Source organism: Mesoplodon bidens, assembly GCF_964165515.1.
Source record: "Mesoplodon bidens genome assembly, contig: HAP1_SCAFFOLD_706, whole genome shotgun sequence".
Classification (NCBI taxonomy): domain Eukaryota; kingdom Metazoa; phylum Chordata; class Mammalia; order Artiodactyla; family Ziphiidae; genus Mesoplodon; species Mesoplodon bidens.
In genome coordinates, this window is record NW_027671839.1 from 98,574 (window position 1) to 126,433 (window position 27,860).

The following is a 27,860-nucleotide window of genomic DNA, read 5'->3' on the forward strand; positions in this document are numbered from 1 at the left end:
GGCTTTGTCTTCGCTGACATGAAAATATGTTTACACTTGGCTTTCAGACTTCCTTAAAATCCACACCGCTTTAAAGCAAACAAAGGTGACCAAGGAGTGGAATGAAGATAACTACATTCAAATATTAAGCCATGATTTTAATGTCATTGTCATACCTGGTGAATACTTTTTTTTTCATTTTAAAATTTATTTATTTATTTATTTGGTTACACCACACAGCCTGTGGGATTTTAGTTCCCCCAATAGGGATTGAACCCGGGCCCTCAGCAGTAGGAGCACAGAGTCATAACTACTGGACCACCAGGGAATTCCCCCTGGTGACATTTATCTAGACTGAAAAGGTAGAACAGTTGAGGGAAAGGCCAGATGTGCTATTTTGCAGGGTAGAGTGTGTTTCAATAACAGTGCACAAGCCCTATTTCATCAAAGAGTAGTTGACAAGTAGCATGTTTAGCATCACGACAGTAGGTTAAGGTTTAGCTTTATAATTCTTTCATGGCTCATTTCTTATGCATAAATCTATTTCAATAATTATGAAAAAATAACGCTATCTTTGCATCTATTGTTTCAACTTGGGGGTTTACATCTATGTTTAACAGAAATCTAGGTTTTAACGGGCCCTACAGGTGATGCTGATGCAATCTAAGTCGTGAGCACCACTAATTTAGGGTATAGGGTGAACCTTTGGAACAAAGGGCTCCCATAACAGTGGCTCAAAGATGATAGATATTTGATTTTCCTTCAAATAGGAATCTAGATGCAGGAGGGCAATTCTTGTTAGTCCATGGTGCCACTGTCCTAGGTGACTTTGTTACAGGGACCCAGTTGCTGTCATTCTAAGTGTATAGTTCAGCCTGAGAAAGTGGGAAAGACAAGGTATGGAACTATTGGTGAAGGAGATGCTTACAGCTCCAAAGATAAACCCCCAGTTTTCGGTGGATTTACCACTTGAAGTGTGTTTATTAGTCACATGAAGTCCCAAACAGGTGGTCCTGTCCACTGGGTAGATCTCTTCTAAGAGGATCTTCAAGGACCCAGAACAATTTAGCAGCTTCTGCCACAACTTTTCACACATGAAGTCCTCAAATATATTTGTTTAATGAATGTTGAATATGTATCCTGGGGATAGCATTAACATACAGATACTTTTCATTTAGCAAAGTTTTCTGAAGAAATAAAATCACAATGTAAACATTTTTGCTTTTCCTTTTCATCTAGTGTTAGATGTTTCATCTCTCAATCTTAACATTAGCCAAGAGGGCTCTATGGAGTCTTACTTTGTATTCAACAAGCTGTTAATAATTTAGTAAAAGTCTTCTGATTTAGTACTCTAGAATGTTAAAGAAAGCATTTACTAAAACATCGCATAGATTTAGGTAAGTGCTTTGCTTTTATTGGGAATATGGCAGATGCCAGTCTAAATAAATTTCTATATAATTGATTAGCAGCTGTCTCTCTGTAATGTCTAAGAAGGAACATAACACTTATCTAAGAATTCATCCTTTATTAGGTGAATAGTATGCTCTCAAAGGTAACTATGTCTCTAGGAAAAAGAAAAAAAACCCATAATATTTGACTAGAATTAAACCACTGTTTGTCAGGAACACTGCCAAATATTTCCCCATATAGCAGCTAATTTAACAATGTCATTGGCCGTAAAGCTGTTTCTCTAAGAAAGGGTTGGATAAAGGAGAAATTAAAGAGGCAATAGGGTAGGATGTAAAATTAGGGAGAAGGGGAGGATAAAACATGGAGGATATGAGTCCAGGAAGACAGGCCACCGAGTTAAGGAGAATCCTCGGCAAAAATCACAGAGCTGAGAAGAAAATTACAGTAAAATCACAAGTAACTCCAATAGGCCCTCAACCACACCCAGTAATTCTACTTTGTTTTTCCAGTTAGCTCTTTTAAGCTTGTTTTTCCTATTTTCAGCAAGGGGTCTTACACACATTTTCTAATGTGCCTGGCTTTCTAATTCCACCCCTACTTCCTTCCAACTCATAGTCTCAGTTTATATTTTGTTGTGATTATACTATAAGATAGGAGCTTCATATTTCTGATGTGACTGAAACCAGCCTCTCGCTCCTATTTAGGAGAAAGCATCTCTTCCAGCAAATGCCAGTGCCTCCATATTTTCTCTCATCGCAGACCCTTCTATTCTCAGAAACTTCACTCCATACGTGTGCACCCCTTTCTCATATATCATCAAAGTAATTCTCTCTAAAAGGTAATCTCATCAGAACACAATGACTCTCAAGGTCCCCAGACCCTGCCCAGCCTTCATCACTGAGGGAGCCAGGCTCCCAGGACCCCGCCGGCCCTCAGGCTTTTCCTTTAAACTGGAGAGAATCATTTGTAGCAAATACCAGTCAGGTGAATTCCCAGCTGCCAACAACTGCCCTTTGACGAGAACAGCCCAACCACAGAGGCGGACCTGAAGTAATGATGTGCAAAGTCCTTGCAACTGAACCCTGACCTCTGGCCACCTCCTGGGGTGGACAACTGATCAAAGCTGGACCAAGTTTTGAAACTTGAGCAGAGAGACTGAAGCCGGTTGAAGCTCTTACCTGGATGACAGTGTCCGTGTACTCCAGGTGCTGAGACCTCTGTGCACCACGACCCATGGGGACCGCTGCTGCCATTAGGTCGCCGAGGCAGGGACCGGGGTAGGTTTACGACTGCTTCGAGGCCTGGGCCAGGCGGGTGGGAGGCCGTGCCGAGGGCTCTGGAGCTCCGCGGGACACGGCCCTCAGCCTGTCTCCGGCCCCCAGCTCACCCGCCCGCCCCGGGGCCAGAGCAACTGGAGGGCCCTGGGAGAAGGCCGAGATCCGTCTTTCACTGCACTCTCTGCCGTGAGGACCACGGCCAGGCTGGTTGCTGAAGGAGCTGTACCTTTAAGCGCAGCTACGGGCTGCGCGCCCGCCCCTCCGCCATTACATTTTCATTTCCCAGAAGCCTGCAGCATCTGCGCGTTGCCAGACCCTCATCCTCAAGTGTTGTTGGCACTGGCTCCACACACTTTCACTCTTCATCTCATACCAACACGGCTTCGTGTTTCTCCATCCGCTGGAACCATCCTTTCCACCGTCACTAATGAACTCTGTGTTGGCCACTCCACTGGTACATACTTTTTTTTTTTTTTTTTGCGGTACGCGGGCCTCTCACTGTTGTGGCCTCTCCCGTTGCGGAGCACAGGCTCCGGACGCGCAGGCTCAGCGGCCATGGCTCACGGGCCCAGCCGCTCCGCGGCATGTGGGATCTTCCCAGACCGGGGCATGAACCCGTGTCCCCTGCATCGGCAGGTGGACTCTCAACCACTGCGCCACCAGGGAAGCCCCACAGGTACATACTTTTAATCTCTTCACTGTATTCAATAGTCGAGAGACATTTAATTCAATGGTTAATTCTCCCTTTGTCAAATGAGCTACTATCGTTTAGATTCCTTCCTAAGAGGCACTCCTGGATTTCCTCATTCATCTCTGTTTCTTCTTTTCTAGACCATTTTTTTTCTAGACCTGCCCTTTCTACATAATTCCTAAATATGGTGCTTTGAATAACCTCCCTCTTCCTCATTGGATTTCAAATGAGTTAAGAAATAAAAGAAGTAGGTTAAGCATATGGGAGCAAAATACAGTATTTGTAAGTGATGACGTCAACATTTAAGACTGTGGCTTATACATGTGGACTAAGAGTCTTCCTAATAACAGACCCTGGATATAGACAGAGTCACTCAGACAATCACAGTTTAGAACCATCCTACCTACACACACTTTGTCAAAGGTGGCTCCCTAGAAAAAGAGGAGAGGAAAAAACAGAGCTAGGCTTAAGCACGATCATTATGCAACTGAATACATGCCATTATGAGAGGATGTGAGAGGAATGAAGAGAACCCAGCAGTGCTATGTTTCTTCTCTGTGGAAGGAAACATCATAGATGGGTGTGAATGGGTACAGGCAATCCCCATAACAGCTGGAACTCTGGAGGTTGTATAAAGAAATAAAAGCCATAAACACTACGTGACAAGTAAGTGACAAGTCTATAAACAGATGAGGGAAGACAACAGAATGAGAAAGGCCTTCCTAGGCTACCCAATAGAAAATAGCATCCTTACCCACTTACCCAATGCTTGTTTTCCTCTTATACCACTTACAGGCTGACACAAATAGTTACTCATTTATGATTTACCTAAATTACAAAAAAAAAAAAATCCTTGAGTACAGGATCCAAGATGTTTCCTCAGTATCTATAACAGTAACCTGAATGAAGTAGGCATTGTTGAGTGAATGAATAAATGAATTCAAAAACAAGACAAATATATAAAGTGTCATATCACTTCCTTGATGGAAGAGACTGCTGCTCTCTAGGCTTCAAGGAGGTACAATTTGAGCTGGACTATAAAGAATACAATTGTTCTAAGTAAGATGGTGAGAAGACCATGACCAGAAGCAAAACTGAAAAAAAATCACGAGGCATTTTGGGGTCTGTGATATTTATTAGCATTGACATTACATGAACTTCTTTTTTATTGCTGTAGTGTAAAGAAACATCATAAAATATGTGGGAGATTAAAATCACACATTTAATTTTTTAATTTATTTTCCCAGCAAAATGATTAGAAGTTACTGACTTTAATGTGTACCTTTATAAACTTCTATGTTCTGGAGAAGAATACATGGTGGTGGTGGTGGTGTGTGTGTGTGTGTGTGTGTGTGTGTGTGTGTCTGCAAGTGTGTATGTATAACCCTCCCTACAAAGAAATAATATTTAAATAGTACATGTTTATTAAAAAACATATAAATCATATTTTAAAAGTCTTTTTTCTTATCTACTTACTTCCAAAAATTACAAATGAATTATTGCCTAAATTTTTCCCAAACTGACATACTGGCAAAGGCATTTTTCCTCCAATTACTATAGTCTATATATTTTTCTTACTTCGAAGTTTTTTAGCAGAGTGAGTTTTTTTTATTTCTTTTTTAATTTCCTGGGTTCAGACACGTCCTATAAGTAATCACATGCTATTTTATTTTCTGTGGGTTCTGTTAATTGCAGTAAGATGTAATGTAGCCTGAAAAATAATATGTAAAAAGAGTCTATGCTTATTAGCTGTAAGTTGGTTCACTGAAAAACTAACGTGAGATTGCAAAATATTCTAGTATTCTTTTTCTTCAAGATCAAAATTTCAAAAGACTATGGAGCAATCAAGAATAGCACAGATAAGATTCCTGCTGTTTCTCACTAGGGGGTTGAATAATCTTCTGATTCTTTTCCTATAATATTACACAAAATTGCTTGTATTAGGCAGTAGCCAGTATCAAAAGAACACAATTATGAGTGAGATAGCTTTCTATGATCTATAGACTATATCTGATTTTTAATTTTGCATTTTATCCATATTGATTGGATAAATGTGAAGAGTACCTATTAGATTGAATAGCTTAGCTTACAAATGAAATTTTAATGGTTTTAGTTTGCCTACACATTTTCAAGCTTTTAACTGTCATTTAAGACCTGAATTTTATGTGGCTTTTTACTCAGAACTTAGCCAAAAGACCTAGAAAGGTCGATTTCATTGCTCTTCTATCTGAAAGATATTTTAGTCAAACTAAAGAACTGAGTGCATTTTGTAACCATCATATTTCAGCGGAGAATACTTTTTAAAAGTCCACACCATTTGTGGCCCTCTGAAAATTTTGTCTGCCCTAGACAATTAGCAAGGTCCAACAGAGGGGCCAGTAGGCCAAGCATATTTTATCATTGCCCATTGTGAAACTTTGGGCAAGAAGAATGTTTTAGAACTCTGATCTTTAAAAACTAGTGTGTAACTGTATTTCTACTAGTCCTCAGGCATGCATGATGATTTAGAGAACATTAATTATTTATGAAGCTTTTCTAATAAAGGGCACATATACTTTTCCTACCACACGTGGATGTATTAAGCATACCTTTTTTTGAGGTGAAGATAAAAATCGCTCTTGCAAATATTATTTTCATTCAGTAACTGAAGAAAGAATAGCTACAAAAGTCAATGCACATTCAGAAGTGACAGTACTATCTCTGAAAAGAAATTTATTTACATATATTCTATATAATTTCAATTTGGCATTTTGTACTTTGGTTTTTAAAAAATTACAATAACATAATTGCATAGTTATTATTTTAATAGCATCATTTGACTTACTGATTTTGCTCTGATTTTTTATTGTTTGTGTTTTCCAAAATTATAAATGATAGCGCTATTAAAAATTGGTGATTTAATTTTTGGGGAGAATCTTTAGAAACACTGTTATCTCCTTGGTGTATAACAAATGACAGAGAGTAAAAGAGCAAATATGGAAAAAAGGAAGTTAATGCCAGCATTAACTTGAGTCTTCCTTTTTCATGTTCCTATCTATGGTTTTGTTTTATATAACTCATGATTAGTTTTTTCTATGTAAAATATATGTCTACATAATTACCTCTCTTAGAAGTATTAACTAACATTAGGTAAGCAGATAAATAAATTATTAATTTTTCAAATATAATAATTTTTCTATTTCTTTTAATATTTTAATTTTTTTTCCATTCATTAAGGAGATGTTTCTTAATATACCAAATATTTATTGAGGGCTTATAAGGTGCTGAGTTTAGTTCTCATTCTCAAGGAGCTTAAATTATGTTAGCAATCTTCACCTGGCAAATACTAGTATGTTTCAATGTCCAAGAGAACAAACAATGATATGATACTTAATTTCTGTCAGATTAGCACCTCTTGCAATTTCTTTGTTACCTTGCAACTGTTTATTGATCATGCAGGATGACAAGGGCACTTCTAGGCAATGGGGATACACTGGAAGCCAAAACTGTCAAAAATTTTCCTTTTTTGAGTTTATTTTTCTAATGCCAAGCTCACTATCAAAGCAGAGCTCTGTGTGCCTGAGTCCAGCTCAGATCACGCAGCAGAAATACCCCACTGATTCAGTGGCTTGAGCATTGTTGGTTTAAGCCACTGAGATTTTGAGTGGTTTATTCTATAGTAACAAGTAATTGATATAGGCCAAGACACAATAAGCATAATATACAAATGAATAATAAAATATTAGAAGAGTTTTTCTCAAATATTTTGGAGTCAGGATTTCTGTGCTCTCTTAAAAATGGTTGCAGATCACAAAAAGCTTCTGTCTATGTTGATATCTGTTGATATTTACCATATTAGATATTAAAATAAACTTTTAGAATAAATATATTTGTTTAAAAGTGACAATAATTAACCTATTACAGGTTAACCTACTTTTATAAAAAACCTATACTTTTCAAATCCAAAATATAAAAATAGAAGAGTGGCATTGTTTTATATTTTTGCAAATCTATTTTTTTGCATATCTTACTAATTAGATAATAACTGGATTTATGTATTGCATTCTTCATTCAGTCTATTGAGATATGTTGTTTTCCTTGAAGAAAATGAAGACAAGCTCACCTCATACAGTTATGTAGTTGGAAGAGAAGGGTATTTTACCAGCCTTTAAAGATGATGCTGGATATATTTCTCTGATATGACATCAACACTAAATAACTATTAATTTCTTAGAGTTTGTTTGCAAAGTGGAATCTGTAACTATGGCAATGAATTCTTCATTTTCTCTTACATTAAAATCCACTGGTGATTCTTTCACTTTGAATGGGTCTCTCACATATGCATGATTTTGTAACTTCATATATTAGCCATTAAGAAAATGGTGATTATGTCTTATGTTGACATATTTCATTATACAATATAAAAAGTCACTACCAATTTCATCAGAAAAGCCATTAATACTGGGACACTGATACAAGTTTTCTAAAATGCTAAATTTTGCTTAAAAATTTAATTGTATATTGGCAATGTAGTGCCTAGCATTAACCTTTTTAATTGTAATGTAAATGCCTAACATTAAGCTTTTGATTACCAAGGCATCCATTTTAAAGGCATTTATTTATCTTGAATAAACATATTGCCAGCTGTGTGACACAGCTACTGTCAAAATAACTAGATAAGGAACCAGACTGTTCTACCCAAGAAGGTCCCCTTTTAGAAAGCCCTGGACCTAGAGATTGTCATACTGAGTGAAGTAAGTCAGACAAAGACAAATACCATATGATATCACTTATATGTGGAATCTAAAAAAAAAAAAAAAGGTACAAATGGACTTATTTACAAAATAGAAATAGAGTAACAGATGAAGACAAACTTATGGTTATCATGGGGGAAATACTCTGTAATGACCTATATGGGAAAAGAATCTAAAAAAGAGTGGATATAAGTATATATACAACTGGTTCACTATGCTGTACTCATGAAACTAACACAACATTGCAAGTCAACTATACTCCAATAACAATTAAAAAAAGAAAAAAGAAAGCAAGCCCCGAGTGACCTAGATAACCGACAGCTTTTCCCTACCCTCACCCTAATTCCAACTCCTTATGTTTATGCACCAGTAAAGAGTTAGCTCACAAAATCCTAGGCACCCCACCTATAAAAGACAGAGTCCAAGTCCACACTCCCTCTCTTTCTCTCTACCCACGACACTTGCTGTGTGAGCCTCAGGTGTACCAGGTACCTTCCAGGACTTTGAGTAATAAATTGTCTTATTCGAAGCTTCCTGATGGTTTTGCTGAGGTACGTCCTGTAATCCTAATAAGAACTGGGAAGTCTGCCCAGTCACAACAAGGGCCCTGGTGGTGGTGAGAGGGGATGTCTGTTGGCACCAGACCAGGTGAGTCCCTCAGGCATTGGTAGCAGAGAACATCACCATCAGTAGGCTGAGACCCACACAAGAGGCAAGGAATTCTGTCAGGGGTTTTCCTTCAAGGGACAGGCTCACTTGGTTCATTTTCAAGAAATATCTGGAAATACCCAAGTCTGAACAACCATAGTTTGTCTGTCACTTGTTCTTTCAAGTAAAAATAAATGTTTTTTAAAAAATCAGCTGGCTTGGCTTGCATCTCAAATAATTGCACAAGTGTGTTTCCTCGAGATGACCTTTGTGTAATAGAAGTACTTATACACACGTCCCATTTCATCTACAGAAGATTAAAATTAGGTCCACTTGAAGATCCAGATATATGAAAATGAGTAATTGCTATCGATTTTTCAAGAGATTTCTTAAATAGGATTGCCTTTAAAAATGTGTAGGTACATGACGATGAAGAATAAAGTGACCATTCATGAATGTAGTATACTAGTCGACCACTGCAGTTCGGTGCCATCCCTGGATTTGTGCCAAAAGGCCAGCAGCTTTACCCACCATTGCTCTTGTGTCATCAATGCACATGGCAACACAGTGGAGAAAAAAACAAGTAATGCCATCACATTATTATGAAAATAGTCTGTGTGTTCCGGATAACCTATAAAGGCCTTGAGGACTCATTGAATGCTGCAGACCACATTTTAAGAATTTTTATAACATAAATACATGAAAGTAAATGAGTGTCATAAAGGCCATCAGGAGAATTGGAAAAGGGGATGATGCGTGATTTTAAAAAGAGTGACCTGTTTTAATGGTACTGAGAAGGCAATCTTTGAGTAAAGATGTAGAGGATGAGAGTATGAGTCACAAACATACCTGGGGGAAGAACCGACAAGGTAAAAAGCATAATTGAGGGGCTTCCCTGGTGGCGCAGTGGTTGAGAGTCCGCCTGCCGATGCAGGGGACACCGGTTCGTGTCCCGGTCCGGGAAGATCCCACATGTGCCGCGGAGCGGCTGGGCCCGTGAGCCATGGCCGCTGAGCCTGCGCGTCCGGAGCCTGTGCTCCGCAACGGGAGAGGCCACAACGGTGAGAGGCCCGAGTACCGCAAAAAAAAAAAAAAAAAAAAAAAAAAAGACCAAAGAGAACCTCAGTCTAATTCCCAACAAGACGTGATTTCTACTATGTTGTTCAGAATGCTTTATGAAAGTATGGAAATATCTACATTAATATTTTTCTTTAATTTTTGAAGTAAACTATTCTTGTAAACACTTAAAATTAATTGTAAACAATGATAAATCTGATCTATCAGACTAGTGTTGCTTCATGAGTGGAGCGTTCTCTTGAGGGCTGTCTCTCTTGAGGAAGAGGAAGAAACACAGCAGGGAGATTGTCTGATCCTTTGAGGGGGCACATCATAAAATTGTGGGCTGGACCTCACCCATAAATTGCTAGAATAAGAGCTGGTCCTCTCCCATGAATATTTAAACTGTCCCTGGGAACCCTAGAGTGTTTTTTGTTTGTTTGTTTTTTAAATCACTGCTAGAAGGACCTAGTTATGCGCTGGAAACTGCAAAACTACACAAGCTGGAGAAGACTAATTTTCGAGGGGCAGTAAACATAATCCTAGGTTTAGTTATGGAGATGATGAATGTAAGGCAGGGTTTCTAAACTAAAAAACACTTTACAAAATGTTTCCTCTGTCTCTTCATATCAGACCAAAATTGACTTTCTAAGAAAGCTGAAATACAACGGAAAAAAGCAATTCAGAGATATTTAGATATTTCAGACACGTTATGTTGAATGGTTCCTGTTGACCTGTTTTACACAAGATAGTCAAAATAGCTTCATGTGCTGCCATAAAATTTTCCAGTATTCCTATTTAGTATTTTTTACATGACGATTCTTATTTTCTTGATGCCAGTAAGTAATTACTTTTCAAAAGCAAGAACAGTGGGCCCGTTTTCTTATTTCTATTGAGTTAGTGTTCATTTTGGCAGTTACTATAATTGCATAGTGCTGAATTCAGGAACACTAGCCAGAAAAATAAAATGGGAACGGGTACAGTGCTCTTACGATTCACATACTAGTTTCCCTAAAAATGATTTCACAAGTGCAACACTCCTCTCTCTCCAAAGTCTTCCAAAACACTACAAAGGGAATATGATCGAAAGCATTTTTTTCCATCTCAAGGCAAAACAAGTGGAGGAAAACTAAAATATAAAAGGAACAAAGCACTCTCTATAATTACACTTGCAAAAATGTTTCATTTCCCCTAAATATCGCATATGTTTTCAATAGTACTTATTTTGCATGTTTAATATTATTCATAGTTACTGGAAAATACTACTCTTGAGAATCAAATCCTGTTATGTAGGAGAAGCCCACTTCTGTTAAACTAGTATGAATAAATGACAAAAACAACTTTCTATAATTTGTTAGTTATTATGATTGTATTTTTAAAATAGATAATCTATTTCAAGAAAAGTTCTTCTGAGATAGAGGAGCTGCATCTCAAAAGTGATGGGAGAAAGATCTACAAAATCAAAGAATCTAGAAATGTAAATAGTTGATACAGAAAACAAAGGGAAAAGAATAACATTCCCAAATAGTTATAAAGTTTCCATTAAGATTTTACTAGTAGCTGGGGCCATTTGATTCTTCTTATTAAAGGAATAAGGAGACAATTTGTTATAAAATATTTATTATGTTGCTACTTTGTATTAAGTTAATATGAAAAATTCAAGCATAAAAATGCAATATCATTTACAATGAGGCCATAAAGTTACAGGCTATAACTTATGAGTGAGCAGAGTCTGAACCTTCTTTATGATCTTGTTGACATATAGTAGTTCAGGTTTCATTTGGCCTCTATGATAGTTACTTATAGTGAAATTTTAGGGTTACTCCTCCCAGTACCCCATTTTGCTAATTCCCCTGCCATAGTTTTCGTATATAGCTATTTCATCATTCCAAAAAGCAATCCAAGCAATGGTTATCCAATAAACTCTAAGCACTTAGTGAGCTTTCAACTAATGTTCATTGAAGAAAGACTGAATAAATGATTCTATTTCAGACTTAACTTTTGAATAAATATTTTATTCATCCATGGATAAAAGAATACTTAAGAAATTTTAAAATATATATCTTATTTTCTACATAATGTTTGGATTTTATAATTATCTAAGCTGATGTATTTGTTATATTTCAGATTACATCATTTTAGCAGGCTTTTGTACTATGTAAAAAGGCTACCTCATAAGAAGAAACATTGTTTTACATTTGAGAATTTTTTTTCAATTTTGTATTTTGAAATAATTATGTAATTATGGCAAGTTCCAAAAGTACTACATCGATTACATTGTAACATTTACCAAACTTCGGCTAGTGATAACCACTTATAAAACTATAGTACAATGTCCATAACTAAAAAATTGATATTAGTACTGTTGAAGAGGAAACATTTTTCCTCTATTCTTGTAGGTTCTTTTGCCTGGTCTACTAATTAAGTTGACATAAGACATTAACAGGAGAAAAAAATGAAATTTTGTGTATATGGAGCCTCACATAGAATTGAGAGGATTCAAGACAGGCAGTTAAGGCTTGTGTGCCATGCTGAGCTAAGGAGAAGAGGTAGGGGTCTGGGATTCCAAAGGGGAGGAAGACAATTTATAGGGAGATGGGAAGAACCAATGCTTGGTAAACAAATGTTTGTCATGCCACGTAGAGATAATGGGACAAGAGGAATTTCTTTTTTTTTTTTTTCAGGCAATGCTTTATTTAGATCACCAAAAATAAGGTTTTATAGAAAAGGAACTGTAACAAGCAAATGTATAGCTGCAAATTTTCTTTTTGCCATCAATATCAACCCCCTCTAAAATATTCTGGGACTACTTTTCGGTTTCCAAGTAAAACTAATGTTTTGTTGCTCAGCCTCATCACAAGAATGAAAACGGTTTGCAAAACAATTTTGTTTAATGCTAACAAATAGTTTAAAAATGTGGTTATTGCTAAAAAGTAACTCCGTCTACTGAAACAGCCCAACCTACGCACACTTTCGTGAACATTTCACTGTGAACACAGCTGCTCTTTTCCCGCCGTCACAGATGACATGTACCGTGGCAAGGGTCACATGTTGGAGGCCGTTCAGGTACCTAGGAAGTAATCCTTAACAGAAATAACTACGGTAGGTAAGCAACTCAAACAAATGGGCCCGCCTCTGCCACACCCCCCCAAGGCGGGTGTCGCATTTGCTCTAAGGAAGGCCCACCAACTCCCTAGTTCTTTATCGGGAACCGAGAGTGCAAAGCTAGATAGAGAAGCTGTTCTTCCAGAACCATCAAAACCTTAATAAATCGCCCTGGGGTTCTTCGTGCTGTAGTGCGCCTCACAGGCAGCAACATAGGCAGACTCTGGGAAAAAGTCATCATGGTATTCTGCTAAAAACCTCAGAAAGAGATCAAAGTGCTTCAGAAAGGCCTTCAGATTCTTCTCAGAAAAGGACATCTTTCCAAGGATTTCTGGAAGTTTCACGAACAATCGCAGCAAGTGTTGCGCCCCATAAATGTAAGAGGGTGGAGGTGGCTGGTCACCTGGGGGGTAACTGTCGGGTACAGGTTTCCAGGAGAGGACCTCATTTATTTCATTAGTTCTTCTGCCTTCAAAGCCAGCAAACCCCGCACTCCCTTCCTTGCTAGGGGTCAGAGGAACGGGTGAGGATGATCTGCTATGAACGGGTGTCTTCTTTTCCAGGTGCAGGAACAGCTTGGGCATGCTGGCAGACGCGTCCTGCTGCCGGCGCTTGGGCTGGGGCGAGGCGCTGCTCTCCGACAGCCGGTCGCAATTGGCCGAGTGGCGTGTGGACCGCCGCAGAGACTGCAAGGCTTCCGGCTCGGCTTTGCGCCTTTTGGGGGTGGCTGGCTCGCCTGTGGTGGGCTGACTCTCTGTGGACTGTGGTGTGGATGGATTCAACAAAGGTGGGCTTGGAGAGAGCTCCTCTGGGTTCCTATTAGTGTTTGTGGTACTTTCCTTAATCGGAAGAAAAAATTTGGACGAAGTCACCTTTTTATACTGAACTTGTTCATATGGATAGAGCAAAACCAATGGGAGAGTGTAATCAAAGGTTATTCTTAATCCATCCACCATCTCCTTACAAAGGTCAACGTTCTTTTCTGCTGGGATATAATGCACATTCATGTTGGCATGTGGCATAGCGTGATGGTGACGAGGCCTCTCATTGGCTGAAAAGGCTGCATTGATAGCAAAATGCTTCACGTATGATTCCAAAATAGTTATGATGTTGGTCTGGCACGGAAGTTTCACTAACCGTTTCCTCCTGTTGATATAGTAACAATCGTCCTCAAGCTTCTTCTTCAGAACTTCAGGGATTTCTATAGTTATTGTTCTTTCTTCCATTTCCTTTTTTTTTTTTTCTTTTTTTTTTTTTTTTTTTTTTCTTTTTGCGGTATGTGGGCCTCTCACTGTTGTGGCCTCTCCCGTTGCGGAGCACAGGCTCCGGATGCGCAGGCCCAGCGGCCATGGCTCACGGGCCTAGCCGCTCCGCGGCATATGGGATCCTCCCAGACCGGGGCACGAACCCGTATCCCCTGTATCGGCAGGCGGACTCTCAACCACTGCGCCACCAGGGAGGCCCCCCATTTCCTTTTTTGCATGCAGCTCTGGTTCCTCCTTCACTTCAGTCTTTTCTTCAATATCACTTTCTTCACTTATTTCTTCATCCTTTTCTTCACTACTGTCATCAGAAGAACTGCTTATTGAGTTTTCAACATTTTCATCTTTTTCTTCAGCAGGGAGGCTTTTTAAGACAGAATCCACACCAGGCAACCTGCAGCGCTTCTTCTTTCTTCCTGTGCTTCTCAGGCGAGCTACAGCTTTCCTTGCCAATTTACGCTGTAATCTCCGATTTTCATCGGTGTCACGAAGGACATGATCTTCAGCTGCCCATCTATCCCAGCTTCTGTTCCAACCATTAAAATGGATCAGATATTCTGGGATCTTTCTGCCTTTTTCGTCTTTCCCAACAATAACATCGACAATCTTGGCATCGTACAGCACTCGCGCCTTGGTGGGGTCAGGCTCGAAGCACAGCACTTCCTCCCCTGAGTGGAATTTAAATTTCATGCCCTCGCTCGCGCTCATTTGCTCATCGTAAGAGGAATTTCTTGATAAATAAGAACAATGGTAGCATTTTTGTGATAATATTTAGTCTTTTGTCCTCAATTCCTAAAAAACTCTTCAGAGCCATAAAGCGTCTTGTTATTCATAACAAGCTCTTTTGTGCCACAACTGGGTTTATGTTAACACAACTGGGTGACATTTGGAAGCACCTAAGGATGGGGGCTGGTTGTCAGGAGAACCAACATTGTGGTTAGAGGGTTGGAGCATTCAGTCCCACCCCAGGACATCTAGAGAAGGGAGAGGGGCTAGAAATTGAAGTCACCAATGGCCAATGAGTTATTCAATCTTGCCTAAGTCATGAAGCCTCCACGAACATCCAGAAGGACTGGGTGTGGGAGAGCTTCTGGGCTGGTGAACGTGTGAAGGTTTGGGGAGAATGGTGCTCTCAGAGCGAAGGGAAGCTCCCACCCTTTCCCCATGCCTTGCCCTACATATCTGGCAGTTCCTGAGTTATATCTTTTTATTAAAAAACTGGTAATCTGGTGAATAAATGTGTTTCCTGAGTTCTGTGAACCACTCTAGCAAATAATAGAACCCAAGGAGGAGGTTGTGGGAAACTCTGATCTACAGTCAGTCAGTCAGAAGCACAGGTGACACCTGGGCTTGTGCCTGGTGTCTCAGGTATGTGGGGTGGGGCAGTCTGGTAGGGCTGACCTCTTAACTTATGGAATCTGATGCTGTCTCTGGGTAGATCAGGTAAATGGTGTATGAATTGAGTTGAACTGAATTGAATTGTAGAATGCCCAGCTAGTGTCTGGAGAATTGCTTGGTGGTATGGGGGAAGCTCCCCTCCCCATGGTAAAATTGGGTGCAGAACCCGAAAGAGTGGCCCTTAAATTTTACAGGTACCGAAACATCATTTAACTGCCTCCTAATTGTTTTCAAATCAGAGTGTAAACACAGAGAAATTGTAATTTGTATAATTACAGTGAAATTATTAGTAACAGTAAGGCTGCCTTCTGAATGCTACAAGAATCATGGCGGCCAAACTATATATATTGCAAGAGATCCTGCCACTGGAATAGACAAGAAACAAACAAACAAAAAACACCAAGCAAGAACAACAACAAAATCTAGACTTCACTCATAATTTGAATACATAACATTGAAAACTGCAGTGGTATTTATTTAGACTTTCATATCTCTAGTGGTCGTTCTCTCCACTGCATATATGACAGTCCTTGGGTCCAAATTCAGGAGACCTGGTATCAAGTCCAAACTCTAGTAATCATTGGCTGCATGATTTCAGATGATTTACTCAATATTTCTTCCAAATTTTTCATTAGTAAAAGGAGGATGAAATCAATGACCATCAGACAAGGTCATTTTGAATGTCAAATAAGACCGCTTAAGAAGGTCTCTTAACTCTAAAGTGATATGCTGAAATTAGTAATCATTATTCTTTCATCTTCAATACTATGTAGCTCAGCTCAAAATTGAATCTATAAACATAATCCATCTTTCATTCTGACCTAGCTTTATATTCTTCTAATGATCTACCTATTTGCAATGGAAGACTGCAATAAAAATACCAAAATAAAAATAGGTTTTGGAATATGATTTCTAAATATATGAAACATTGAACTTTTGTAACTTTTTCATTCTTTTAAACAATGCATCCTTATTTTTCTTTCTTTCTTATAGTGACCTCATAGCATTTCCTTTCTGTCAGGCTAGCATTTCTTTTTCTACACAACACTGAATGTGGAATGCCGCCTGCCTGTGACATCCTATGTTTTGAGAGTCTGATTTTTAAGTTATTACTCGCAATTTTTGAAGCAAAGTGAATACTTAAAATTACCCATCCAAAGTGATCTTTGTAGTTTTACTTGGAAGTAGCACGTTCATTGGCTCTTTAACTTAGAAATTATCTAAATACACTAAATTCACATGTAAAGCATTCTCAGAAGCGAAGCAAATAAAATATCACCTTTTTCTACCGCATTCACCTGAATTTAAAGAAATATAAGTTATTTCTGCATTAACACTTAATAAACAACAATCAACAACATGTAGTTCCACATAAAAATCCTCATTAAGTCAAAGGAATATTTTAATGTATTTTCCTATCTCATACTTCCATACCAGAAACATTGTATTTCTGGCTTATTTTAGAGTTAAGATCAGCGGGTAACATTATTGGAACATTCTCTAAATTGATTTGTTTAGATTAAGCATTAGCAATCATGAAACAAATTAAAAGGAGAATAAGAAAATAGACATTTTATTGAAACTTGAGCTGGTAAAATGTTTGGTTTATTTATGGCAGTGGCTTACGTTTGTAATCAACTTTTTCTCAGGATAATAAAAATTTATTTCAGAACTTGTCAGCAAATTCTTTGACAAAAAACAATTAAAGGAATGTCAGAGGAAGTTCAAAATGGTGCTAGGTTGGAGAGGAAAATCTGAATGGAATTAAAATACTGCCAAAATGATCCACGAAGTAGACCATCTACAGCTAACCATTAGATCCAGGGGAGGCCTCTAAATATTGGTATTGCTGCACTTTGTGACAGAAAGGAAAATTATACAGAAGACAAAGAAAATCCCTTCAATGCTTATAATTTAAGAATCAATTTGAATCCTGGTATTTGATGATGGAATTTATTATATGGTTTGAATAATCTCTGTAACTCACATAAGTAGTATTTGTACTAAGGTAATAGACATACAACTAGGGTGAAAGACAAGAAGAAACCCATCATGCCCAGAGACTGGCGAATAACATCCCAGCTACAAGAGCCCTAAGGTGGAAACTGTTATCATACTAGCATTCATTCAATAGTGTGACACTTATGTAATAAGACAAATATTCATCCTTTGTCTATATAATGTTATGGTGTTGCTAATTATGTATAAAAGTAACACATATATTTCTATGTGTGCATTTTGGGCTAGTTATTGGTGGAAGTTTCAAATATTAGGAATCAGTCATTGGAATGAATTATTTTCACATTTTTTTCATGTGCTATCTGTGGAGCTCACTTTCATTTTTCTAGTTCAACTAATACTTTGGTTTCAGTTGCATTTGTGCTCTGTAGACTAAATGACTAAAATACATAGTCATTTAGAAAATATTACTAAATAGGTAATTCTTGATCTTTAATCAATAAAACTGTCAACTTGGCTTAGTGGGATTAAAATGTGATGTCTTCTCTTGTTCTTTATTTACTCTCTTTACAATACAGTAGTGAACCAGAAACCAGTACTTTTCAGTATAGTAGTAGATATTATTGCTTCTGGCTAACCAAACTTTGATTGATGCAGATGTTAACTCTAATGTAATCTAAATTCTCTGTGGCTATTAGTAATCAACACACTAACTATTGCCCGGGGTTCTGTTAACTTTTTATATTGGAAAAATGATTTTTCATAACTGTAGGGTTAAAATTTTATTTCCTCAAAATAAGAAAAACAGACATAATCTGAGAGTAAATTTCAGGTACATAGAGTCTAAAGGAATACAAGTTACAGCCAAGCTACTCAAATACAATCTTCAACTATCTTAATCTACAAAACTTTCTGCAAAAATGCAGTAAAATCCAATGACTCTGCAGTACCCGCTGCACTTCTCTGCTCATATACCTGTGCCTTTTCTGTGCACTTCATTGATTTTAAATTGTTAGTTTCTGAATCTCTGTGCTTCGCTCCCCAATGCTACTTCTAGAACCTCCTTATTCTATTCTTCCTTAAAACATTCAGGTCTGCATCTTCTGTCATCAGAGTAAACCATCCTGTATCTCTTCATATTGCAGACGTTTTCAGATACCCAAGCTGGCTTCTCATTCTATGACTATAATTCTTGATTAGATGTCTAATTCTCATAATTTCTGCTTCTATAACTCTTAGTGATTTCAATATCCAGGGAGATGAAAATTCCAAAACTCACAGCTTCTTGGTTATCCCATCCACTTTCAATATGTCAAATGCCAGTTATATGAAGATAACTCTCAAAGTTATGCCTTAAGTTCTTCCCTTTTACATCTGTGAAAGTATCAGCACAATCAAGAGTCTGAATACATCATCACCTCCAAGAGCTTCCTCATACCCTTTTGAAATTTATTTCTCCCCTTCCTGTGCCCTTTCTCCCCTCAGGCAACTACTTATTCACTTTCTAGCACTATCAACTAGTTAAACCTGTTCTCTGTTCATCCATATGGGCTGGAAGTGGAAGCTGACTCAGGTAGTGTTATAATTTAGCATAACCCTTACTTATTCCTGTCTATCTTATTCCACTATTTCTTTTGCCCAAATTGGTTTTGGGAAGAGTAGAAAACATAAAAAGAAGTAAAAAAATCAGGTAATATGTGTAATATTAAGATTAAAAAAGGTAATGACTTGATTTACTGATTTATTTTAAAACTCTGATTTGATCTCCATTCCACAATCCCAGACTTTTGCCTTAATATCAAAAAGTGTCTCTAGCTTAAGGTCTGCTCCATACTTTTAAATCTGATTCTTTTTTTCGAGATGAACAAGTATACCTATTGCTTAGTAGTTATAATCATGACCTTTAGAATTTTAATCCTGGCTTGAGATATTAAGCAAGGTATTTCATTTGTCCACACTCTCTTTCCTCCACAGTAATACAGTGATATACATTGTGCTTACTTCCTAGGGTTGTGTGAAGCTCAGGTGAGTAAATCGCAATTTACTCAACATTGCAATGTTTTCGAAAACAGAAAAAAAAAATTAGCATTACTTATAAAATCATTTAAAAATGATTTCAATGACATTTAGAGACAGCTGTATTCATATGATTTTTCAGATATGTTTGTTTTCTAAAACTATGTAAGAGTAAGTGCACTAAACAAATTATCTAGTCGGTCTAAAGCTCCATCTATGCTAGTGGCACCAGAGCTCATTTTTGCAAGTGCCATTCATAATAATTGCCCTGTATGAGGCAATGTCCTTCGTGACAGCAAACTTCACTTCACCCCCTTCCAAAGGATATTTCTGGCCAATTTTCCTCAGTTCCTGGGACTGTAGGGGGCTGATCACAGCAGGCTTGCAAATGAGAAACAAGATTTCTCTCTTCTTGGTCCATTACATGTAAAATTGTGATGTTAACATGCTTTTTTAGAATCACTTGGATTAGCCCAAATGATGATGGCTTGAAGTTTTCCTGGAATTTTTTCATACATCATCTGCTCTAAAATGAAATAATGATTCATAATGTAGTCCTCACTCAAGGCACAAAAAAACACATTACTAATGCGCATTTTCCTTAATGGAGTGGGTTCTATTATAGTGAAAGAAGACTCATTATTCCTTGGCAAATATACCTTGGTACATACTGTTGTGGATTTATCAAGAATAATAATGACTTAAGCAAGGCAGAAACACATGCAATTAGATTTCTCACCACAGACAGGGGAGCACAACAAAAACTCAGCATTATCAGTGGATCTTCAACTGTGTATAAATCTTCAGTTGATGTGTATAATTAATCAGGTCAAATCAGTTTTAATAAAAATATGAGGAGCACTATTTGAGGTTGATAATGGTGACTGTTTAGAGTTATAGTTATGTTTTTAGTGCAGATCAGTTGGAAATCTTGTGAATAAGTTAAAATAGTAAGAAATAAATGCTATCATAGGGAGTTGGGAAATCTAATGTGTCGCAAATAGAGTATCAACAGTTATTTCTGAAGTAGAGTTTCTAAAGGTATCTAAAACACGCAGAAAGACAGAGAGAGAGAGAGAGAAAGAATAGATTCTATCAAATGTTTATATTTTATGTATGTATGTAGATAGCTGATAGATGAATAATAGATAGAAAAACAGCTGCATGTACATGTATATATATTCTACATTCCCTGTTTGCAATAAAAATAGCAAGCTGGGTGGGACCTGGGGCCTGCCAGAAACTCAGACAAAATACGTAATGTATATGAGCACATAGCAAGTGTCAATCAAATGACTTAAAACCCCACACTTAACTTTCACAACAACCCTACACAGAACGCTCAGGTCAAGACCCCATACCTACTGTTCCTAAATAAAAAGTAAAAATGGCAAAAACTAAGTTTGTTTGTAGAATTTTTAAATTTATTTGGTAGCAAATCATGCTTTAAACTGTGACGCTATTATGTTATTTGTAGTCTTTTTTCAACCAACCAAGTGAGACTATCCACTTGTTTCCTTGCAGAAATATTAATAGGTTTGTTTATGAAGTGTAACATAGCACGTAATTTATATGTTGTATTACTTACCAAAATTAAAAAAATATATATGTCTGGTCCCAAGGGTTTGGGGTCATGGAATTGTGGGCTGTACCTGCATCCTTCCCATGTCAAGGTCACTATAGTTCATTTAGTGAGAGTATGATTGTAGGTCAACATATCAGTGGCTTGTACTTTCTGTTTAAACAATATTGTGGAGACAGTAGTTAATCACCATCATCACCAGCAGCAGCAGCAGAGGTAATTTTCATTTGAATACAAATAAATGAGTCGAGATCTTTGGGACTGTCTCTTGATGAACCAGAGAATAATTCGTCTCTTTTCAGTTGTATATTTATGACAATAGTGTTTTTCAGAAAGCTGGTTACACTTTTCTCTTCCGTTTCATCTCCCTTCCTACTGAAGAGAACTAAATTTGCACGACAAGTGATAAAAGAGTCTGAGACAGCACAGAAATGTCTAGCAGGTGACGTGTCAAGTTCAGCTGGCTTTCCCTGCAGCAGCTGGTTTGCTTTCTCTAGCAGATGCTCTAAATTAGGTAACTGAACTTGGTTTTTATTAGGCATACCTGTTTTTGAGGATGCTTAGGGTAAATTATGTGTCCAAATACAGCAAATGTATATAACATCTTTTGACAGATTTTTGGAAGTAAAATTGGCTAATGTTTCACTTTATTTTCCCTAATAATTTTTCCTTTTTAATCATTTCCCAAGTTTAATATATTTTTGCTGTGTTCAATAATATGAGATTTGGTAAGCTAGCTTAAGTTTTTTGGAGCAAAATAGGAAATATTAAACAGTACTTCAATGTAATTTGTGTCATGCTTTTTCATCTAGCATTGTAACAAAAATCTCCGGTTTTTGGAGCTCTTCAAAAATACTGTTTTATTTCAATGACTACAAGAGATTGCATTCCTCCATGATTTACTTTATCATTTACTCCTAGTTCATTGAACTTATTTCCAATTCACTGTGATTAAAATCATTATGTGATTAACATCATTATGTGCAAAGCTTAGAACACAGATTAGGCAGATTTGTATTAGAAAAACAGAGTAGGAGGTATTGAAAAGCAAGAAAGAGGAAAGTTTAGTATTAGACCTATTTATATATTTTCAAAATTAAAGTACATGCAAAAGACAAAATATTAGATTAAAATAGATAAAATCTCTGGGAGCACATGCCTGTCGTGGAGGCAGATGCAGTAGGGCTAAAGGAATAGTTCAACAATCTCAGGCATGAAACTAACCCAGAAAGAGACAAAATCACATTGTTCCTTTCATAGGGGAGAAAATTGCTGAATTAAAACGTCTCTAATTAATTTTAGAAGAAATTTTAAATGTCTCATTTTAAGTATCGCTGTTAGACAAACTCAGTCTAAGTCTTTATATCTATATTTAAAAAGAAGTAAATTCACTTCAAAATCTTAGGTTAGTCATTATTTTATATGCTGAAGTATTCCTTTGATTTCTAAGAATTCCAGAAATCCTGAATGCTTATTGTTAAATACTTCGAATACGGTTGGGGTATTAAAAAATCAAATAAATAAATAAAACATGTCACTTTTAGTCCTTCTACATTTTTCTAGGAAATTTTTGTTCCTACCTAATGAGAATAGTTCTTTCCTCTTTATAAACTTGGAATAATTCAATTCTCTGCTTCTCCTCTGAGATTTACCTCATAATTCATTTTTAAAAATTCATCTAAGCAAGACGCCTAAAATACTTCATATCTGCAATACCACACTATCAGCCTCTAGTATTTCCTGCCTTCAAGCCTCTTACGAGGAAAATTGTATTTCCTGTTCCTGTCAAAGTTTTGTACAACTTCTCCAATTTTTCTCTAATTCTCATACCCTCTAGGCCCCTTAGAGAATTCATTCCTGAAATATCTCCAATCAGAATTCTAAATATCTCCTATTGTACTAGATCATTTTCATTATCAAGAAAACAAAAGGAATATCTCTCCTTAAAAAAGATGAAACAAAAAGGCAGTTATAAATACCTTGAATCTACCTTTGCTCATGTTTCTCACCCTATTTTTTTCCTCCCTTTCACAGTGAGCATTTTATTTTTTGATTGATTGATTGATTTTGGCCACACCACATGATACACAGGGTCCTGCGCCCCCTGCAGTGGAAGCTTGGAGTCTTAACCACTGGACCACCAGGGAAGTCCCCTCACAGTGAGCAATTTAGGAAGTATACTCTATACATATTGACTCTATTCCTCACCACCTGTTCTCTGGTCAATTCACCCCAATTGGATTTCCACCCCTCGTTTCCCCTGGAATTGCTCTGGTTAAGTAAAAGTGAGGTCACATTAAATGTCATTTTCTGACCTCAGTATTGAAAACAGTTTCCTTCTTCTTCTTTTTTTTTTCATGTTCATAGATGTAATTGTAAAGCAAAATCTTAGCAAATCATAGTAAAAATATATCAAAAGCTTAATATATGGTCCTTCGAGGTTTATCACAGTAGTTCAAAATCAGTTTAACATTTGAAAAACCAACATAATTTACCATAAAATACAGTATATATGTAAGTTCAATAAAATACGTCTAAATTTGAAAGTAAGAAGTAAATCTGTCTTTTTTTGCAAGTAACATAGTCATTTATATAGAAAATCCTATAGAAAGTACAAAAATCCTACTAGATCTTAAAAATGAGTTTAGCAGTGTTGTGGAATATAAGAGCAATATACACAAAATCAATTGTATTTCTCTATATAAGCAACAGGCAATTAAAAATAAAATCATAAAATATATCACTTTCAGTAGCCTTAAAATTATTAAATGCTTAAATATAAATATAACAAAAGTTGTATAAATTAAGTACAAAATAATTTTAAATCTGTGCTCAGGAGCCCCAGAGGGTCCTGCTTGGTATCACCATCTTCAGTCATTCACATCAGTTTCATTTTCTTGATGACATTTATCACTCTCTGAACATGGATTCATTTGGTTACTCATTTATCCTCTCTCTCCTTCACACAAATGTTAAGTTCTGTTAAAACAGAGATTCTTATCTTTAGTTCCTTTTACATTCCTACTTAATAGATTACCGTTACTGGCACAAAGTAGGTATTCACTACACATGTTTTACTGAAGGAATAAATATAGTGAAATTCATATTTCCTTCCAGGAGGTTTTCCATTCATTGTTATTCTTCGTTAATACATAAAAAAGATAAAATAGTTAAAACTGTATAATAAGATAATTAATTATGCATTTTCCTCGCATTTTCTTTAGCATATTTACAGTTTTGCTCACCTGCATTCATTATACTGATTAATGTACTTGTAGTAAAAATAAGTCTCTATGGATGAATAAATTTGAAACCAGTTATCATATTTGGGAACAATAATTGGATCATAAAAATGATCATTTATGCAGGGAGATATATTTGGACAACATACCCTTAAACCAAAGTAATAATAAGAAAATTGGGGAAGTAAAAAAATAAAATAAAATGTGTCATTTGTGTGGAACATGTATTATTTGCACAGAATAATACATGTCATTGGAGTAACCAGAGATAAAAAAGAGCATTTCTGATTATAACTCAAGGATCAAACACATAACCATATTTTAAACTATTAGTTAATAAAAATGTAGGAACATTTCAAAAACATTTATTAGACATCTTTAATCAAGCCACGTAGATTTTTACCTGTTTGTGACAGTGCCATAGAGAAAGAAAGGAACAATTCTAAAGCATGTTTATCAAACACCTTAGAGTTCAATATTATTCCTTTTTTTTTTTTTGATAGGCTAAATGGTCTCAAGGCAACACAGCTGGTAAGTGACACACTGACCTCAGGCCCATCCCCTTGCTTTCCTGCTGCTACTCATACAAGGCCTATGGCATTATTCAGTGACCAGGTAATTATTACCTACATTTCATATTGCATCCAGAGTTATATGATAATGACTGCTTTAACATTTAACAAGAACTTTAAGTATCCTAACGTTAAATCTGATCTTTCTTTTTTTTTTTTTTTTTTTTTTTGCGGTACGGTGACCTCTCATTGTTGTGGCCTCTCCCGTTGCGGAGCACAGGCTCCGGACGCGCAGGCTCAGCGGCCATGGCTCACGGGCCCAGCCGCTCCGCGGCATGTGGGATTTTCCCGGACCGGGGCATGAACCCGTGTCCCCTGCATCGGCAGGCGGACTCGCAACCACTGCGCCACCAGGGAAGCCCCCTGATCTTTCTTTTTGAAGGGCAATTTCCTGGCTCAATTCTATTTTGCCGTTTTTTTCAATGATATTTAGAATTTATTTCAGATCCTTAGAAGATGTTTTACCAAACAATTTGCTAAGATGGAAGATGCTGTATCAGCAGGCATGATAGCACAGAAAATATTTTTTAAATTTGTAAGTAAATTATTACATCCTGATCTGTTACTCACCAGTAGTTTTGGTGTTCTAGCAACTTATAAATAGTTTTATAGGAGTAATAACTTACAACTTAATGTGATATTCAAAACCACATTCTGGGACAGATTAATGGATTCAGTCAGTCAGGTATTCATTGGGAAACCATTTCTGTTATCTATTTGAGCTCTTCTGTATCCTTCCCAAAATATAAAATATGATTGTGTCATGTGAGATGCCTATAGGGCTAGCCACCAGGTGGTATTTCACAAATACAATGATGTTCTACACTTCTCATTCACTTATAGTGCACATAGTAATTTCTAATGAACTGTCTATAAAATGTAAAACTGATATTTCTCATGTTCCAGGACACAAAACAATTTAAGAGGCTAGAAAAAATTGTCTTTAAAAAAAAATTGGACTTACATACAATTGCTCTCTGAAAATTTAAGATATATTCTTAAAACCATCTACCTAGACAGCATTTGTAATTTTCAAATATATCATTGAAATATAATTTACATAAAGAAAAAGTGCATGAATCATGAGTATACAGTTAAATACACTTTTACACACAGAGCATAACCATGTAAATACCACCAGGTCAAGAAATAGAATATTCCCAGAAACTTAAAATCAAATCTCATGCCCCCGTTAACTTATGAGCTTTTTACTTATTCCCCAAAGTAAACATTGCTCTGACTTTTAACCCACCATAATATATCTATTTTTGAAATTTATATAATTCAAATAATAAAATATGCATTTTTTGTGCCTGTTTTTGCTCCAATTTATGTTTTTGAAGTCTATTTTCTTGTGCATGGCTGTAGTATTTTATTAATAATCCCATTCATTTATTCACATTAGTGTTGATGGACATTTGTATTGTTTGCTACTTTGGGCTATTAAAAATAATATAAAGTACTATGAAAATAATGTAAAATGAATATATATATATATATATATTATATAATACATATATACTATATCATTTGTTGTTTTTTACATAAACACTTCTATTTTGCATAAATCTAAGAGTGAATTGCTGGATCACAGATGTGTATGTTTAAATTAATTGGATAACTGCATAGTCTTCTAAAGTGGTTTTGTAAATATCTACTCTCAGTAGCAATGCATAAGGTTTCTGACTGTCCCACATCTCAGGAATATCTTGCATTGTTCTTTTTAATTTAGCCTTTCTGGTGAACTTATAGGAGTAGCTCACCATTGTATTAATTTGCATTTCCCTGATGACTGACTAATGAAGTTTAGCATTTTCATATATTTATTAGGCATTTGGATAGCTTGCAAAAGAAATCTCTATTTGATTTTCATGTCCTTTCTTTTCTATCAAGGCATCTGCCTTTTCCTTATTATTTTAGACTAATTCTTTATATAGTCCAAATAAAAGTCTTCTGTCAGCTAAATTTGCTGCAAATATCTCCTTCCATTTTGTGGCTTGCATTTTCAGTTTTTAATTTTTTTGATCAACATGAATTCTTAATTTTAACTTAGTAATCAATCAATAATTTCTTTACCATTAATTCAATTGTTTCCTTTTAAAGAACGCTTTGCCTAGCCCAAGGCCATGAAAATGTTTCCTTACATTGTCTAATAGCAGGTTTATTATTACACTTCTACATTCTGATCTATATTCCTCTGGGATTGATTTTTTGTATATGGTAGGAGATAGAGGTTATGTGCATTTTCCCATATGTTTATCGAAAATGTTAACTTCAGTGTTGATCCAGAATTGCAAATTAAATCATCTCTTCACCAGATTAGTGAATATTAATGAATGATATGAAATACTGATGGTGATATAAAAATTGGAGTAACCCATACATTCCTTGCCTGGTAGAAATTTATGTGACTTTTTTTTTTTTTTTTTTTTACATCTTTATTGGAGTTGTTTTCACAGTTAGATGCGTGCACTCAAATTAGCCATGGTTAGAGGTTTTTTGTTTTTTGTTTTTTGTTTTTTTTTGTGGTACGTGGGCCTCTCACAGTTGTGGCCTCTCCCGTTGCGGAGCACAGGCTCCGGACACGCAGGCTCAGAGGCCATGGCTCGCGGGCCGAGCCTCTCCGCGGCATGTGGGATCCTCCCTGTCCGGGGCACGAACCCGTGTCCCCTGCATTGGCAGGCAGGCTCTCAACCACTGCGCCACCAGGGAAGCCCATGGTTAGAGTTTTAAAGTTAAAAACTCTTAAAAAAATCTCAAATGCCTACTGAATTACTATACAGCAGTTTGCAAATTGGTAAATGGATGATGTCCAAATGTTTTGAGATGGAGCCAGAGCTATGACCTTGTAAAACATAAACATATAACTTAGTGTTTATTTATAATCCCCTGAGATGACCAAGTTTTAATGGAACTAATTTAGACAATGA

The 27,860-nt window shown here is 36.6% G+C and overlaps 1 protein-coding gene across 3 annotated transcripts; it reads right to left on the bottom strand.

Moving 5' to 3' along the window:
• Window positions 1-12,294: 12,294 nt before the first annotated feature.
• LOC308610961 (MSL complex subunit 3-like) lies at window positions 12,295-14,869 on the bottom strand (the record flags this gene model as incomplete). Of its 3 annotated transcripts, none has more annotated exons than XM_081259930.1 (2): window positions 12,295-14,190; window positions 14,428-14,869. In XM_081259930.1, the coding sequence occupies 2 exons, from the start codon at window positions 14,867-14,869 to the stop codon at window positions 13,058-13,060; spliced, it is 1,575 nt and encodes a 524-aa protein (XP_081116056.1). In that variant the 3' UTR covers window positions 12,295-13,057. The 3 variants fall into 3 exon arrangements, with proteins under 3 accessions (XP_081116056.1, XP_081116055.1, XP_081116054.1); XM_081259929.1 differs by having other exon boundaries at window positions 12,295-14,142; window positions 14,353-14,869; XM_081259928.1 differs by lacking the exon at window positions 14,428-14,869 and having other exon boundaries at window positions 12,295-12,877; window positions 13,057-14,227.
• Window positions 14,870-27,860: the final 12,991 nt, after the last annotated feature.